The sequence below is a fragment of the Hibiscus syriacus genome, unplaced genomic scaffold, assembly GCF_006381635.1.
Source record: "Hibiscus syriacus cultivar Baekdansim isolate YM2019G1 unplaced genomic scaffold, ASM638163v2 tig00110557_pilon, whole genome shotgun sequence".
Taxonomy (NCBI): Eukaryota; Viridiplantae; Streptophyta; class Magnoliopsida; order Malvales; family Malvaceae; genus Hibiscus; species Hibiscus syriacus.
The window spans coordinates 231,842-247,034 of NW_024062780.1; the positions used below are offsets into that span (position 1 = coordinate 231,842).

The window sequence follows — 15,193 nt, forward strand, 5'->3', positions numbered from 1 at the left end:
ATGGCTTTTCAGTTCTCACTTAAGAAAAACGCAAAGAAAAAAGACAAAGAGAGAGTGAAACAGAAGCTTAAAGGGAAGAAAAACAGAAACGTGCAGTGTTTGCACATAGAACCGAGAAGAGATTTATTATATTTTCTTGGTAAACTAAGGATTAAGTCACCCAATTATTTTCTTGGTAAACCAAGCGTAGTTCCTCGTCGTGATTCTATATCCACTCGTTTCTTATTGGCTGAAAGAAGAAGAAGAGGAAGAAAAACGTGAATTTTTTAGATTTTTTATTTTTTAATATTTTTTATTTCCACGTCAGTGACTTATGTGGATTTATTTATTATTTTTATTGCCAACTCAGACTTCCGAGAGAGAGAGAGAGAGAGAGAGTTTTGGTGGTGGATGAAACGCCGTTGCTGATAATGTTTGCTAAGATCCTTCTTTAATCCATCGTTTATGGCTGCCTCTTCTTCTCTTCTCTTTACCTCGTTTCTGCTTCTTCTCACTTTCTCAGGCTCATATTCTTCCTTCTCAACTCCCAACTCTTAATCTCATTTTCATTCTTCATCTGCTTCAACGGGAATGGCATCTTTTATTTACTTACATAATCCAGGAATCTATCTTCTTTTTTTCTTTTGATTTTTAATATTTTAGTTGATGGTCATTTTCATTTTCGTTTCTAGAGGAATGAAAGCAGAATTTCTGTTGAGTTTCATAATCATTGCATTTCAAAATCTTAATGCTTTTTAAAACTTCCATGCAAAATAAATCATATATTACGGTTTCTTCGATTATTATTGAGCTAAGTGCTATTTGCTTTTGTACAAGATATGATCCTTTATGGTTGATCAATGTTTAGTATTCAAGTATAATTTATTTCTGCTCAAATAAACCAAGCTCCAATGCATGGGTTGGATGGAATTTTCTTTTAAATTTGGAAAGTTAGTTTCAGGCATCTTCACTCTTTTTTTATTTCTTACCCATCTCTTTTGTATCTTTCTGGGTTTTGTTTAAATAATTTTTATGTACATTTTGGATTCACATTTATTCTGTGATTTCCAGATTCATCAGTGCAATCCCTTGGGCTTGGAGTTGGAATCAACTATGGCCAAATAGCAAACAATCTTCCATCTCCAACCCGAGTCTCATACCTCCTCAGATCCCTCGATATCAGCAGAGTTAAACTGTATGATGCAGATCCCAATGTTCTTGTTGCTTTCTCCCACACAAATGTTGATTTCATTATTGGATAAGGGAATGAGTACCTTCAAAACATGACCGATCCAATCAAAGCTCAAAACTGGGTTCAACAGCGAGTTCAACCCTACCATTCTCGGACCAGGATTACTTGCATCACTGTGGGGAATGAGGTCTTCAAATATAATGATCATCAGCAGTGGTCTAATCTCCTCCCAGCAATGCAAACAGTTTATAATACTCTCGTCGATCTCGGCCTCGATAAACAAGTATCTGTTACTACCGCATATTAGCTCGATATCTTAAGCGTGTCGTTCCCTCCTTCGGCTGGGGCTTTTAGGCAAGATCTCGGGGAATATTTACATGGTATCTTGAACTTCCATGCTCAGGTCAAGTGGCCGTTCTTGATCAATGCGTATCCGTATTTCGCGTACAAGGATAACCCGAATGAGGTGCCATTAGACTGTGTGCTCTTCCAACCTAATCAAGGGACAATGGATCCTTTTACCAATTTGAAATATGATAATATGTTGTACGCTCAAGTTGATGCTGTTTATTCGGCAATAAAAGCAATGGGGCATACGGATATTGAAGTCCGGGTTTCCGAGACAGGCTGGCCTTTCAAAGGGGATGAAAATGAAGTAGGGGCTACACCGGAGAATGCAGGATTGTATAATGGCAATCTGTTGAAAAGGATAGAACAGAGACAAGGTACACCGGCAAAACCGAATGTCCCGATTGACATATATGTTTTTGCTCTTTTCAATGAGAATCTAAAGCCTGGTCCAGCATCCGAGAGGAACTACGGTCTCTTCTATCCAGATGGTACGTCGGTTTATAGCATCGGAGTTCAGGGTTATCTTCCGGAGTTGATATATTCATCAGCTAGTACAAATAATATAAGAAAATCATTCCTTAATTTGTCAATAACTCAAGCAAGTTATTTAAATAACGACATCGCCATTAATTCTCTTTAACTCTGAGCTTTTTCTCAGGAATTCTTATTCTGCAGTCTTCTGATCTTGGCTATGGCATGCTTAATCTCTCTTGAAAATACGTCAATTTGGCTAGTTAGATAGGTATCCCTAAGGGAAAACAGTATTGCTGGAGATAATTCAAATTCCAGAGAAGAGGAAGTTTCAGGTGAGATATTCAATGCCCTTTTAACTGTTGCAGCATGCATCAATTAATAAGCTATCAAAGTTGTTAATCCCTATTTCTTTAGATAGGATGTGATCCATGTGCACCATGTATGTGAGGTCGTGGTTACACGGTCCATTTGCATGTGAACATGGATGGATGGTAATGCACACCAGAGAGTCTAAGCCTCGTACTAGTTGATATCTGCCAACTCATGCCTATGTCATGCACTTGACCTCCAACAGCCTCATAGGGGGGGAAGGGGTTAAAATGTGCTGGCACAGTGTACATTTTTCATGCTGTTGACCCTCGTTGCGAATCTTTTGAGCCCACCTGACACTTGGGGTTTTGGGTAGTCGAAGTATTTGGATTTCAGGGTTTCTTGTGTCAAAAGATAAAAGGAATTCGGAATCATTCTCTTGTAAGATTTTAACCACATGGTAATGGGTGGTGTCAACTCCACCTATGAACCCACTGTCTGGTCCAGTGTAAAACCTCCGATTGCCAACACACACACGCACATTGTCCATATTAAATATGGTAATGAGTCTCCGTCTTTCTTATCTCAGCGTGCAAAGTTTTATATAATGCAAGTGAAATCATTGAGTCGAGATTCTTTTTTGTCTTCAGCTGTACAGAAGTTCAAATTGGCTTCTATCTAGAATAGAAAGAAGAAGACAGATAGCCATTAGGATCTCTCTAATGGCAGGCAGCCACTACTCACACCATCCCTTTTGTTTATTTTCTTTTCCATCATTTTCTAGCCTAAAATACGTCCAAAAATTTAATCTTGAGGCGGTTGAGCTCTATCTCTAAAGATGATATGTTCATTGTCTGTTTCTCCTTTCTTCCCCCAAAAGAAAATTCATGGCATCAGCTTTCGTTTGGATCATCAGTACTCAGTGTCTAAATCTATGGCATTTTCAATCAACGGACTTAGGCTAATACATGAACCGAAATTTGGGTCTTTCCGTTCAGATTAGGGTTCATTTAAGCTGCTTAAGAATCTGCTCATTTTCTTATATGAAACCCAACAGATCACATAATTAATGTACTTTTAGTGTACTGTACCAACTTGTTGGGTAAGATTAAGAATTATCAACTAGATGTTTGAAGTTAAATTTGTTTTAGCAGTGGTGGCTTTCAATATCATGGACCATGCCTTCTGATCAATTATGAAAACCTTGCATCAGAATAGCCAATCGATGAGGTTGACAGACAGACCAACTTATTTGACCACTCAACCTACCAACCAACCTGGCAACAACATCAACTTTTGATCCTTGGTTGGTTTGGTTAGACAATCTCTTACCTGTATAAAGTTTAAAGACCATTGCCTATCCTACATGAAATATTAATGCATCTCTATTATTCTGATTCTTCTTCTTTCTTAAAGTATTCGTGTCCAACACCAGTATTCAACTCACACAAAAGAAGAAAAAAACACTTATCTATACCTGTGTTCTGTATCCGTAACACTCGAGTCCGAGTAAAAATAGGTCTTCGCCCACTAACAACATTGACAGTACATCTTATTTTCATGAAAGTGTGAACATCAAACAGGTAAATTTTAGGATACTGAAACAACATAAATCTACATCCGAATATAAAAACACCATGGAAACAACTGAATTATTTGAGCCAACAGACATGGATTTGATGCTTTGTTGATATCATTTATTTGATTTCCGTATAACATGATTGATTGATTGATGGGTTGGTTTTGTTGGTTCACTTTTGTCAGTAGGTATGAGAAAATCACTGAAGAACTGTTTCCGGGAAATGGAGGAGGCCCTAGTTTAAAGGTGACATTGTAGTAGCCAAGACTGTAAAAACTTAAAATCACCAACAGTTGATGGTTGGATTTAGATTATATATAGATTCTTTAACCAAAAACTACTTAGAGTAAATTACAAATATGGTAACTAAACTTTATCAACTCTCCTATTTCACTCACTATACTTTAAATCTTTTTAATTTTCTCACTAAACTTAATACATTAGATTTTTTTCTATCACTCGGCCGTTAAATAATTAACGGCGTTAAAATGAGATGTTATATAGATGTAAAATGACGTCGTTTTTAAAAAAATTATTTTTATAATGATATAATTTTTAACGTCGTTAACTGTTTAACGGTAGAGTGATCAAAATAATAGAATGAAGTTCAGTGATAAAAAAATCTAATGTATTAAGTTCAGTAAAGAAATTGAAAAATTTTAAAGTTCAGTGAACAAAATGGGAGAAAGAGTAAAGCTCAATGATGAAATTTGTAATTTACCCAAATACTTAATAAAAATAGGCTTCAACTGGTTTTCATGTTGTTTTCTATAAAGCGGTTGGAAATAGTGTTCTGTATTAATTTAAAAAAATAGTGGTTTGTTACTGAAATAGATTGTTTTCATATTAAGACCTTTATTGTTTTCCCTTAATTTGATATTGTTGTGTTTATATTTATTATATATATTTTAAATTTATTTTGTATTATATAAATAAATTAAAATCAACAATCAATACAAAATCGTACCATAGAATTATTGAATTTAGGCGATAAATAATATTCCTAAATTATCAAATTTAATTTTCGTGAACAGGTCTCTTATAAGTCGATTGATATATCTAATAATTTATTGTTATTATTACTGTAAATACTGAATTAATTAATTTTGTCGAGGCATGAAGGGAGGGTATGGGCGGAATCCCAAATACTTGTCAATTAAAGCATAATCAAATGCTTAAGAATCCCGATGCCAAATCAATCATCTTATCAATGTTAAAATTTAATATTCATTTAACTGAGTTTTGGGTCGTCTACACCCGTATCAAAAAGAAATTAATAAAAAATATGAATAAAATGATAGTAACAACAATAATAATATAATTATAAATATACCTTTAAAATAAAATATTTCACATCCACATCATGAATACAACAAAATTTAATAATTTGATAAGGTTTTTTAAGTAAATAACTTGGGCAAAAGTGTTTAAATAATGTAATGGAAAAAAATTATTCACATAGTACAATCGAATAATTATTTGTTTAAGTAGGATGATTGCTATAGTGACCATCATAAGTCTCTAGGAGCACACGGCGACCTATAAAGCACACGACAACCTATGAAGCACTTGGCGACCTATGTTGCTGCAACAACGAGGGAAGAGGGAAGAGAGAAGAGTTGCTGCAACAGAGGAGACTTTGTCGCAAGGAGTACTTGGCGACCTATGGAACACTTTAACAACCAACGAGATCACTACAACAAACACTTCAGTTCAAAAAATAATTTGTGTAGAGTCCTATATGGGAAATTTTTTTCCCCTACATCGGCGAGGAAGCCGAATAACTTGATAGAGATAAAAGTAAAGAAATAAACAATGCAGTACTAAAAGGGCTACCCGACGGGGACAGAGTCAACTGGGCTGGATTCATTAACAGACTAATAAAAGCCTTGAAACCAATGGCGGGAAACAAAACCCTCTCGCTCGCTCGCTCTGTGTATTTGTCACTGACTTTGCACTTTCCTTTGAACAATTTTTGTAGGGGTAAAAGAGAGGGAAATGGAGAAAGTGGTATCGGAGGCAGAAGAGCTGCCGAAGGCGATAGTGCGAAGGGTGGTGAAGGAGAAGCTCTCGGAATGTTCACCGGATTACGATTTTAACGTTCACAAAGATGCCCTCCTCGCTTTCTCTGAAAGCGCTCGCATCTTCATCCACTACCTTTCCGCCACGTAAGTCCATCAAAACAAAATCCCCAAATGCTTGCTTTGCTGATTTATCTAGGGTTTGCTATTAAAAGTTGGTGGTGAATCAGGGCAAATGATATATGCAAGGAATCGAAGAGGCAGACAATGAATGCGGAGGATGTGTTTAAAGCACTCGAAGAAATTGAGTTCTCGGAATTCGTTAAACCCCTTAGGGCTTCCCTTACCGGTTAGTTTAGCTACCGTGGAAACGTCTGAATAGCCTGTCTTTTTTTAATTTATTTTTGGTTTAGGTGAAATGAACAATGGAAAACGATTGATGGGTTATTGATTTGTTGCAGAGTTCAAAAAGAAGAATGCTGGGAAAAAGGGTGGAGCAGCTAAGGAAAATGAGGCCAAAAAGAAGAGAAAGATAGAGGATTCATCTGCCGAAAACGGAACCAAAACCAAGCAAAAGAAACAGGATAATGATAAAGAAGAGGAGCATGAAGAAGAAGACAATCATGAAAGTGAGTAATTAAGCAATAATAATACTGTTGTTAAACTGGGAATTGCAATGCCCATTAAGTGTTTCTCTCATCTAGTTTCTCTCATTTTAGCCGACTTTAATAGATATTATGGTTGGACTTGAAATCTTGTTTTCTTTCTCAGCCAACAGATGGGAAATCAAAACCCAACTCTTTAAGCAAGAAAAAGAAAGCTAAAACAGAATAATCAAGGCTAAAATGTTCGTGCTTTAATCATTAATAAGGATATGAGCATGACAGCATCATCAAATGAAGTAGGATATGTTTCATGGGCACTCATTTTAGTCCCAGTTTGGTTTATAACAGTCGCTGGTTACGGCAGGGGAAGGAATCAATAGGGGCAATACCACCGGATATAGTTTCCGTGCTTTCCCCTGTTTGAAGTGCCACCATCTTGACTATTTCTCTGATGTAGAGGTGGGCTTGGAGGTTGTGCTTCCGGTTATTGCCTGCGTTAATTGATGATAAATGGATTTAATTCATTAGGCATATCCTACTATAAAATCAAAATTAACAGAATGTCACTGAAGAACTATAACATCGCCCATCATGAAATTTAGAGGAAAACAAAGAGGATAAAGAACCAGGAAAATTAAAGTAAAGCTTTTCTTTTTCTGTATACTGATTTTGATGAATCATATTTTTACATTTAGATGAGACAGTGTGTTCAATTTTACTTGCATCAGCTAACCAGAACCTTAAAGAATATGCCACCTAATTCAATGTCATTTTATATGACAGTGTTTTCATGGAAATAGCTTTTAAAAGTTCAAAATATTGAATAGAGAATACCGACACCGAACTAACAGGACATATCCGATTTGGCCATCAGGTAGAAGCATTGGCATCATTGACATGCCAGTGGTAGTTGGTGCCCTCCCATAGATTAATGGCTGTAGATGACAAATTTTATTTCAGATTAAATCTCTATAACTCATAAAACGAGTAAACATAAGGATAATGAAGAGACTAAGCATTCTATTACATCTTGAGCGGGACCACAAGGCTCAAAACACACATTTCATTACATCTTAAGATATACCCACTGATCAAAATCAGACATTCAGCATGTAGGACTTCGAGGTAAAAGATCAAGCTAACTATTTGTCTGATTCTTAAGCACTCATCGCCGTCGTATTGGAAACAAGATACAGTTCTCTGAATATTTTCTAAGCCAGGAGAACCAAGGAAACTATAATTTTAAATGTACTTTCTCTTTGAAGGAAAAAGAAAACCCTCGTATCCAAAAGCAAAGCCAGACTAAAACGAGACCAATACTTCAAAAAAAACATGGAACTTTTAGTTATAAAAGCCAAAATCCAAATACAGGACCACGTCCAATATATATTCTATAGAACCTACTTCACTGGAACCTTAAGGATGATTCTTCTAAAGCCAAACTTGGTAACGATTTGGTAGATAGAAGCATACCGACAAAAACACACAATGATAAGCCACATGGAAAGATTTATATTTAGCAAGGATATCACTGACATGTACAAGTCAAAAGCAGAGGTTCAAAAAGAAGAAGAATCACCTGCAGGGTATTGAAAAAATAATGAAGATATAGAAGCAGTCAAACATGCAGAGATCTCACCTGTGCAAGGCCTGGAACACCATATGCACCCCCAACGAGACCATAGCCAATGTGGGGTGGATAATTAGGAAGAAGACCTGATGTATGCAAACTTGACCCCCGGTGAGGACTCTTTCGATCTGTTAGAGGCTTTGCAAGAGAACATTCCACAATTTGGCCTGAAAAACACAATAATGACATTCAGAATTTGATATTAGTAAACAAAAATGCTTGATGGATAAGGATTCAGTAATTACCACCCAGGTCAAATTTTTCTAAGCTATTCAAAGCTTTCATAGCACAAGATCTCTCTGCAAAAAACAATTCTATTTCTCTCTTGTCCAGGTTTAACTGGAGGTAGAACCACTTTAATTATCTTTCCGTGATGTTCAAAAAGCTTCTTTAACTGATATTGCGTGATATCCTTTGGCAAATTCTTTACATAAAGTGCCTTCTGCATAAGACAGGTTAACTTCAAATTAACAATTCTAAAACATGGTTAGGAATACATCACAAAATAAATTGCAATCAAAGAGATGACCACCAGAAAGGAAAACCGATTCACCTGTGGGGAAATATTTGGCTTAGGAAAAGAGTAGTCCATATGACAAATCCGCGATACCAGGGATAAGAAAAATCATGCAATGATATATAACGGTAGTAAGAAATTTAACAGTTTTCAGAGCTATCAAAGATAAGGGACAGCCCAGTGCGAGAGAGTCCTGCATAATGGATTTTGAAAGGGGGAGATGTACACAGCTTATACTCACTTGCAAAGTGGCTGTTCCTATTACTCGAACCCATGACCTCCAAGGTCAAAATGAAGCAACCTAACCTGTTGTGCCAACTGCCAATGCCCATCCCCTAGCAAAATATATGAGATAAAAAAACTACAACAATTTCCCCCATGCCTCCCTGACAAACACACTTCTTTTCTAATTATACTGAAAAACACAATCAATGTTCCTCAGTTAGGAAGAACCAATAGGTAAGCTGATTGCTTAATATGAGATGAATCTAAGTTATAAATGCACACGATGATACACAGTAAAATGCATGCAAGTCAGCTTCACCGTAAAAGAGTGGAAAATGGAGGAAAAACGTCCCCAATGAGACGTGCACGAACATATTAACTGCACAAAGAAAATTGCAGGAAGCCAGGAAGGCAAAGAGAGACTCTTAATGATACCTGGGAAGCAGCAGGCGAATCAGCAGTTTTGGGATCAGCCCAGCTCACAGTTGGAGTATTATCATCAATCCTGAATTCTTGATTCATCTTCTTTTGCCTTGAATACTCGGCACATGCATTGTTAAAGTACTCCACAAAAGCAAAGCACCTGTTGCTATTACTTAAGTTCTTCATATCCTGTAAGCACATAATGGATACACCAGACCACAACATTACCACTAAACAGCAGTCTCCAATACTAGAGACTACAATAGAAAAGCACTAGTTCATTAAACTAACCTTCACCAATTCCACACCAGTAACTCTGGGACCAACCTCTGACAAGACCTTTCTTAGGTGTTCCTCTCTCCAGCTTCTGGGAAGATTACCGATAAACAATTGATTCTTTGATTGGGATGTAGAACATTTTATTTTTCTACCCTGAGGCAGAGAGATTCAGCAACCAAAGAAGCATATTTGAAAACATCAAACCTAAAAATGCTGTTGTTAGAAATAAAGAGAAGATGGGGATGCGTTGGACGCTTATTAGCTTGTGCTGTGTTAACATATAAATGAAGCATACGAAGACTCACACCTTAAATTCAACATTATTTAACTCATCAATGGCTTTAGAGGCCAATTCTACGCTTCTAAAGGTCACAACTGCAAAGCTCTTGTTTTCACTTAAATCTTTACCTTTCATAATCTGAACCTGTCATCATAGAGTGTGATGTAAGCCTTTGTCTCGAGTAGAAAAGAAGATATTCCACACAAACAGCATAAAAGCACACCTCGATAACTTCTCCAACAAATTCACAAAAGCCTTTCAAATCCTCCTGAGAAGCATCACGTGGAATGCCTCCTATATAAACTTCAGAACCATGAGGAGGGCGAACAAGAAGCTCAGCATGCTTCCTATTTTCATCCCCCATCTTCAACTTTACTCTCAGAAACATCAGCCCCCTTAGCATTTTCAACATCCTGATCTTCTTCTTCTTCCAGCATCTCTTTTTATACCTCTAGTTCTTCAATTTGATGGTTCCCACGCCAATGATCTCTAAGGCATGATCATTGCAACTATACACAGATCCTCCTGAGACATGTTCATAATGATGAAATCATTCTCTTCTTGAGGTCATGTGATATGTTGCTCCCGAATCAATGAGCCATATATCTGCATATCTCTTTCTACCTTCCACGGTGGTTGACGCTTCACAGCATAAAGCTTCTCCATCATCTGAAGTGTTTGCAGTGTTGCCATGTGGATTGGAGTTTTTATTTAGACTCCAACAATCCTTCTTCAAGTGACCCTTCTTTCCACAGTTGTAGCACTTTAAATTCTTCTTGCTCCTCGACTTTGATCTACTATGTTTGTGACTGCTGCTTTGGTCACGTTCTGTTGATCTCCCTCTCGTCGTTGTCAACGCTTCTGCTTGTTGCAGATTTATTTGTCTGGCTTCCTTGTTCTTGCGCCGATTTTCTTCTTGTAGAACAGTAGCTGCAACGTCATCGAAGACTAGACTGGTGACATTACTGTTTGTCAAGTTGATGATGAGTTGATCATACGAATCCGATAGACTTTGAAGTAGAAGTTCAGCACGTTCTTGTTCTCCTATTTTACAGCGTAAGGATGTAAGCTGAGAAAATAAAGTATTCAACGTATTTAAGTGTTCTGTCACTGAAGTAGATTCTGGCATACGGAGAGTGTACAATTTTCTCTTAAGGAAAATTTTATTGTACAACGATGTGGCCTCGTACAATTTGGTGAGATGATCCCATATCTCCTTAGTTGTCTTCTTCTCCTCGATGCTTGACAATACTTCATCTGCTAATGCTAGATGAAAGTTTATCATAGCATTCCCGTCCATTTCGATCCATTTGTTGTCATCTGTGAAATCTACCGGCCTTTCACTGATAGCTGCTAAACACCCGTCTTTCCTCATGATGGCCTTCATCTTCAATTTTCACAATGAAAATTTTCTCCCATTGAATTTTTCAATATAAAAATTCGTTGCCATAGCTTCTTTTATGGATAGCTCCAACTATTTCACTATCGTGAATAGTTCTCTGGAACCTTCAAAGAATGGGTAATACCTTCTTACTTTCTTATGTTGGAGGATCCACCTTTTGGTGGCAACCACAAAGACAATAAGTAGATATTACACACTCTAATCTAGCTCTGATATCAATTGTTACGGAAAACGACTATCGGATAGAGCAAAATCGCAATTGATAATTTGAGAAAATAAAAATGAAGATAAAAAGAGACAAAATTTAAGTGAAAAACCCCTAAATAAAATAGGGTAAAAACTACGGGCAACGGTAGAAGAATTTCACTATGAGGAAATAGAATTACAACTTCTCTCGATCTACCAAGGAGAAAACAATGATAATTCTCTCTTGATAAAAAGGAGAAAACAACTCTCAAGAAACTCTCTAAATTCTCTCTAGTATTGGAAGAAAGCTAGAATGCTTTGGGATGGTTTTGAAGCTAAATGAGCTAGAATATTTATAATAGAAGCTTTAAGGACTAATTTGTAAATACCCTAAATTACAATTACTAAAATTTTGATTTAACCATTTTTTTTAATATTTTCTGCCACCGAAAGTTTGGTGGTTATTGAAAAATAATAAACCGCCGAAAGTTTGCAACTTGCTTTGACTTTTCCACATTTTTCTACCCTGAGGTAGAGAGATTCAGCAACCAAAGAAGCATATTTGAAAACATCAAACCTAAAAATGCTGTTGTTAGAAATAAAGAGAAGATGGGGATGCTTTGGACGCTTATTAGCTTGTGCTGTGTTAACATATAAATGAAGCATACGAAGACACACCTTAAATTCAACATTATTTAACTCATCAATGGCTTTAGAGGCCAATTCTACGCTTCTAAACGTCACAACTGCAAAGCTCTTGTTTTCACTTAAATCTTTACCTTTCATAATCTGAACCTGTCATCATAGAGTGTGATGTAAGCCTTTGTCTCGAGTAGAAAAGAAGATATTCCACACAAACAGCATAAAAGCACACCTCGGTAACTTCTCCAACAAATTCACAAAAGCCTTTCAAATCCTCCTGAGAAGCATCATGTGGAATGCCTCCTATATAAACTTCAGAACCATGAGGAGGGCGAACAAGAAGCTCAGCATGCTTCCTATTTTCATCCCCCATCTTCAACTTTACTCTCAGAAACATCAGCCCCCTTAGCATTTTCAACATCCTGATCTTCTTCTTCTTCTTCTTCCACCATCTCTTTTTATACCTCTAGTTCTTCATACTCCACCTCTTCTTCCATGGTCTCCTCAGTATCACTATCCTCATCAAGATCTCCCTCTCATCAGACTCAACAAGCTCTTCAAGCTCACCCTGTCTTTCAGATTCCACTAACTCGGCCGCATTAAGTGCCTTTAGCCTTGGCATTTTATGAATATATATATAAACAGGCTTGCAAGGCAATTCTGAAGAAGGCGCACAGGCCAGAAGAATTCAAGGAAAGCGGTATACACATATTGAGAGGAGATTTCAGATAATGTATTTCAGTTGAACCCGTGTCAATACTCAATAGATAGTACCCAAAGGTGGTTGCAAGGTTAAGATTTCCACCCAAGGAATAATTAAGCAGGATATTTCAAAAGAAAGGCAGAAGAAATTTCTGAATGATAATAAAGAGGCTTACAAAGTGGTGCAAATTATCAATGAATGAGCTTGCTCAAATCAGAAAAAAGTCACAAGGCTGCTGTCCTGAACAAATGACATATTTTAAGCTTAGTCCAGCTTCATTGAAAATATAAAGCAAAATTATAAAACAATATTAAAATGTATAAGCAGGCCTAAAGTATCACTTTTTTCTGTTTCGGTACCTAAACTTTCAATTTTTTCAAAATCGTACCTGATGGGTCAGGTAACTAGTGCCTATGGGTACTGGCTAAGAATTATTTTATCACTATATTAGTAAGCAGTGGTTAAATAGAATACCTCATTTTCTGAAGACAATAGCCGAGGACAAAATCACAAAACCAAATTTAAGAATCAGTTTGGGTATGCTAATTAAGAACTTAGGCCTACACACGCATTCTCTTCCCTAGCAAAAACTGACATTGCGGACAGCTTTCGACAAATATTTACAGAAAAGGATGTACTTGTTGCAGTATTCAACAATCATTTCCGCAACTAAAATACCGAGTTCCTTTTTACATGATAACATGCGGGTTTCCTCCTTTTGAGAGGTTGATTTTTACCAACCAAAGCATTAAACTAATCCAGTATAGAACTACTTATCCCACTAGAAGTTAAAACAAAACATAGTTTCAAATTTTGACAACCCCATTAGAGCTCAACAATATAATCAGCTATAAAAAAACCCAGAAAGAACCCTTCCATAGTTGAGAGAGCAAGGTCTAGACTCTTAAGCTTTACGGTGTGAACTGCGAAGTTTGGAAGCAGTTGAAACTTGAAAGAATAAAAAAAGGCCTACTTAATTGGATGCACGGTCGTATTGATTTACTTATTATCTTATAATATTATTAATTAATTAATTTTATAATCATGAATTATATAAGGCGTTATTATATTAAAAATCCCCTTTAATTTTTTTGATAAATAACTCCCATTAGATTAGTTAAAAAAATAATCCCTAAACTCTCTACGTAGGATATTTTACGTTTTACGATAAATTAATTTTATGTATTTATTATTTTCTTCATCTAATATTAAGTGATTTTATCTAAAAAAAATTAATGGGTCTCGTGTCCTATAAAACGCGAGGTCTATTAAACGCGTTTTATAAGACACGAGATAACTTTACATATATTGTTTGAGGGTTATTTTTCTAATTAATCTGACATTGGGTTATTTCTTAAAAAATAATTAATGGAGGATTTTTAATTTAATAACTCCTTAGTATAATTTGTAAAACCAATATGATTGAATTAATAACATCCACATTGTGCATTTATAAGACCAATATGATTGAATGAATAACATCCACGTTGTGCATTTGTATAACTAGTACAATACCGAAGGTGAAGCTGTTTGGGTGGCGTGTTGTTGGGCATGGGTAGGGATGATTATCGAGCGAGTTTATCGTGAGTTGAAAGTGTTTGACTTGTGTTTGTTAAAAAATTTTGTTGTTCGACTCGATTCGTTGCTCTTTGAACTCATTAAAACTTTACTCAACTCATGCTCGATAAGAAAATTATTTCTCAACTCGTTGCTCGTTAAGCTCATTGCTTATTAAACTTGTTACTTGTTAAGCTCGATGCTCATTGCTCGCCTCGTTATTCGTTAAATTCACTGAATTTTTTACCTTATTTCCTTAACTATAGATAAAATATACTAATACTATATAGAAAATATCAACATAAATTAATAAATTTAACAAAAACATTTATCAAAAGAGTGTATGAAGTAATTTTAAAGTCTAAACTTCAAAATAACAATCTGCAAATATATTAAAATAATAAATAAGATTTGATTTTTGAGTGAATGAAATAATTTTTTAAGATAATTACTAAAAAATTATATATAAAAAATTAACGAATTGTTCGCGAACTTATCGAATCAAGTTAAATTTTATTTAACTCAACTATTTAAGGTATGAAATTGAATTAACTCAAATTAACTTTTTACTGAACTTTAATCGAATCGAATTCGAATTACTAGAGAAACTACTCAATTCATTAAGCACTCACACATGAGGCTCTCCCATCGGAACGACAGTAGATTACACGCCGCCATCGTGTTAATTGGATGTACGGTGGTATTGATTACATGCCATCGTCCTGAATGATAATCTCTAAAGTTATGCCCATTATACGATTGGGCATACAAAATAAGCCTTAATGAGTCTGTATGTATAACATCCACATCATGCATATATATCATGGACATAATTTTAA

The 15,193-nt window shown here is 35.9% G+C and overlaps 2 protein-coding genes and 1 pseudogene across 2 annotated transcripts; 2 read left to right on the forward strand and 1 right to left on the reverse strand.

The window, feature by feature from the left end:
* The first annotated feature begins 1,262 nt into the window (after positions 1 to 1,262).
* LOC120132056 (glucan endo-1,3-beta-glucosidase 14-like) lies at positions 1,263 to 2,236 on the forward strand. The gene is made up of 3 exons (XM_039148902.1): positions 1,263 to 1,454; positions 1,575 to 2,073; positions 2,181 to 2,236. The coding sequence occupies exons 1-3, from the start codon at positions 1,263 to 1,265 to the stop codon at positions 2,234 to 2,236; spliced, it is 747 nt and encodes a 248-aa protein (XP_039004833.1).
* On the forward strand, positions 1,456 to 6,658 carry LOC120131929 (DNA polymerase epsilon subunit 3-like). Its single transcript, XM_039148789.1, has 4 exons — positions 1,456 to 1,460; positions 5,866 to 6,052; positions 6,136 to 6,254; positions 6,367 to 6,658. Exons 2-4 carry the CDS (start codon positions 5,883 to 5,885, stop codon positions 6,540 to 6,542), a joined length of 465 nt encoding a protein of 154 aa, XP_039004720.1. The 5' UTR covers positions 1,456 to 1,460; positions 5,866 to 5,882; the 3' UTR covers positions 6,543 to 6,658.
* Positions 6,659 to 6,910: 252 nt separating this feature from the next.
* Positions 6,911 to 12,756, reverse strand: LOC120131930 (annotated as a pseudogene).
* Positions 12,757 to 15,193: the final 2,437 nt, after the last annotated feature.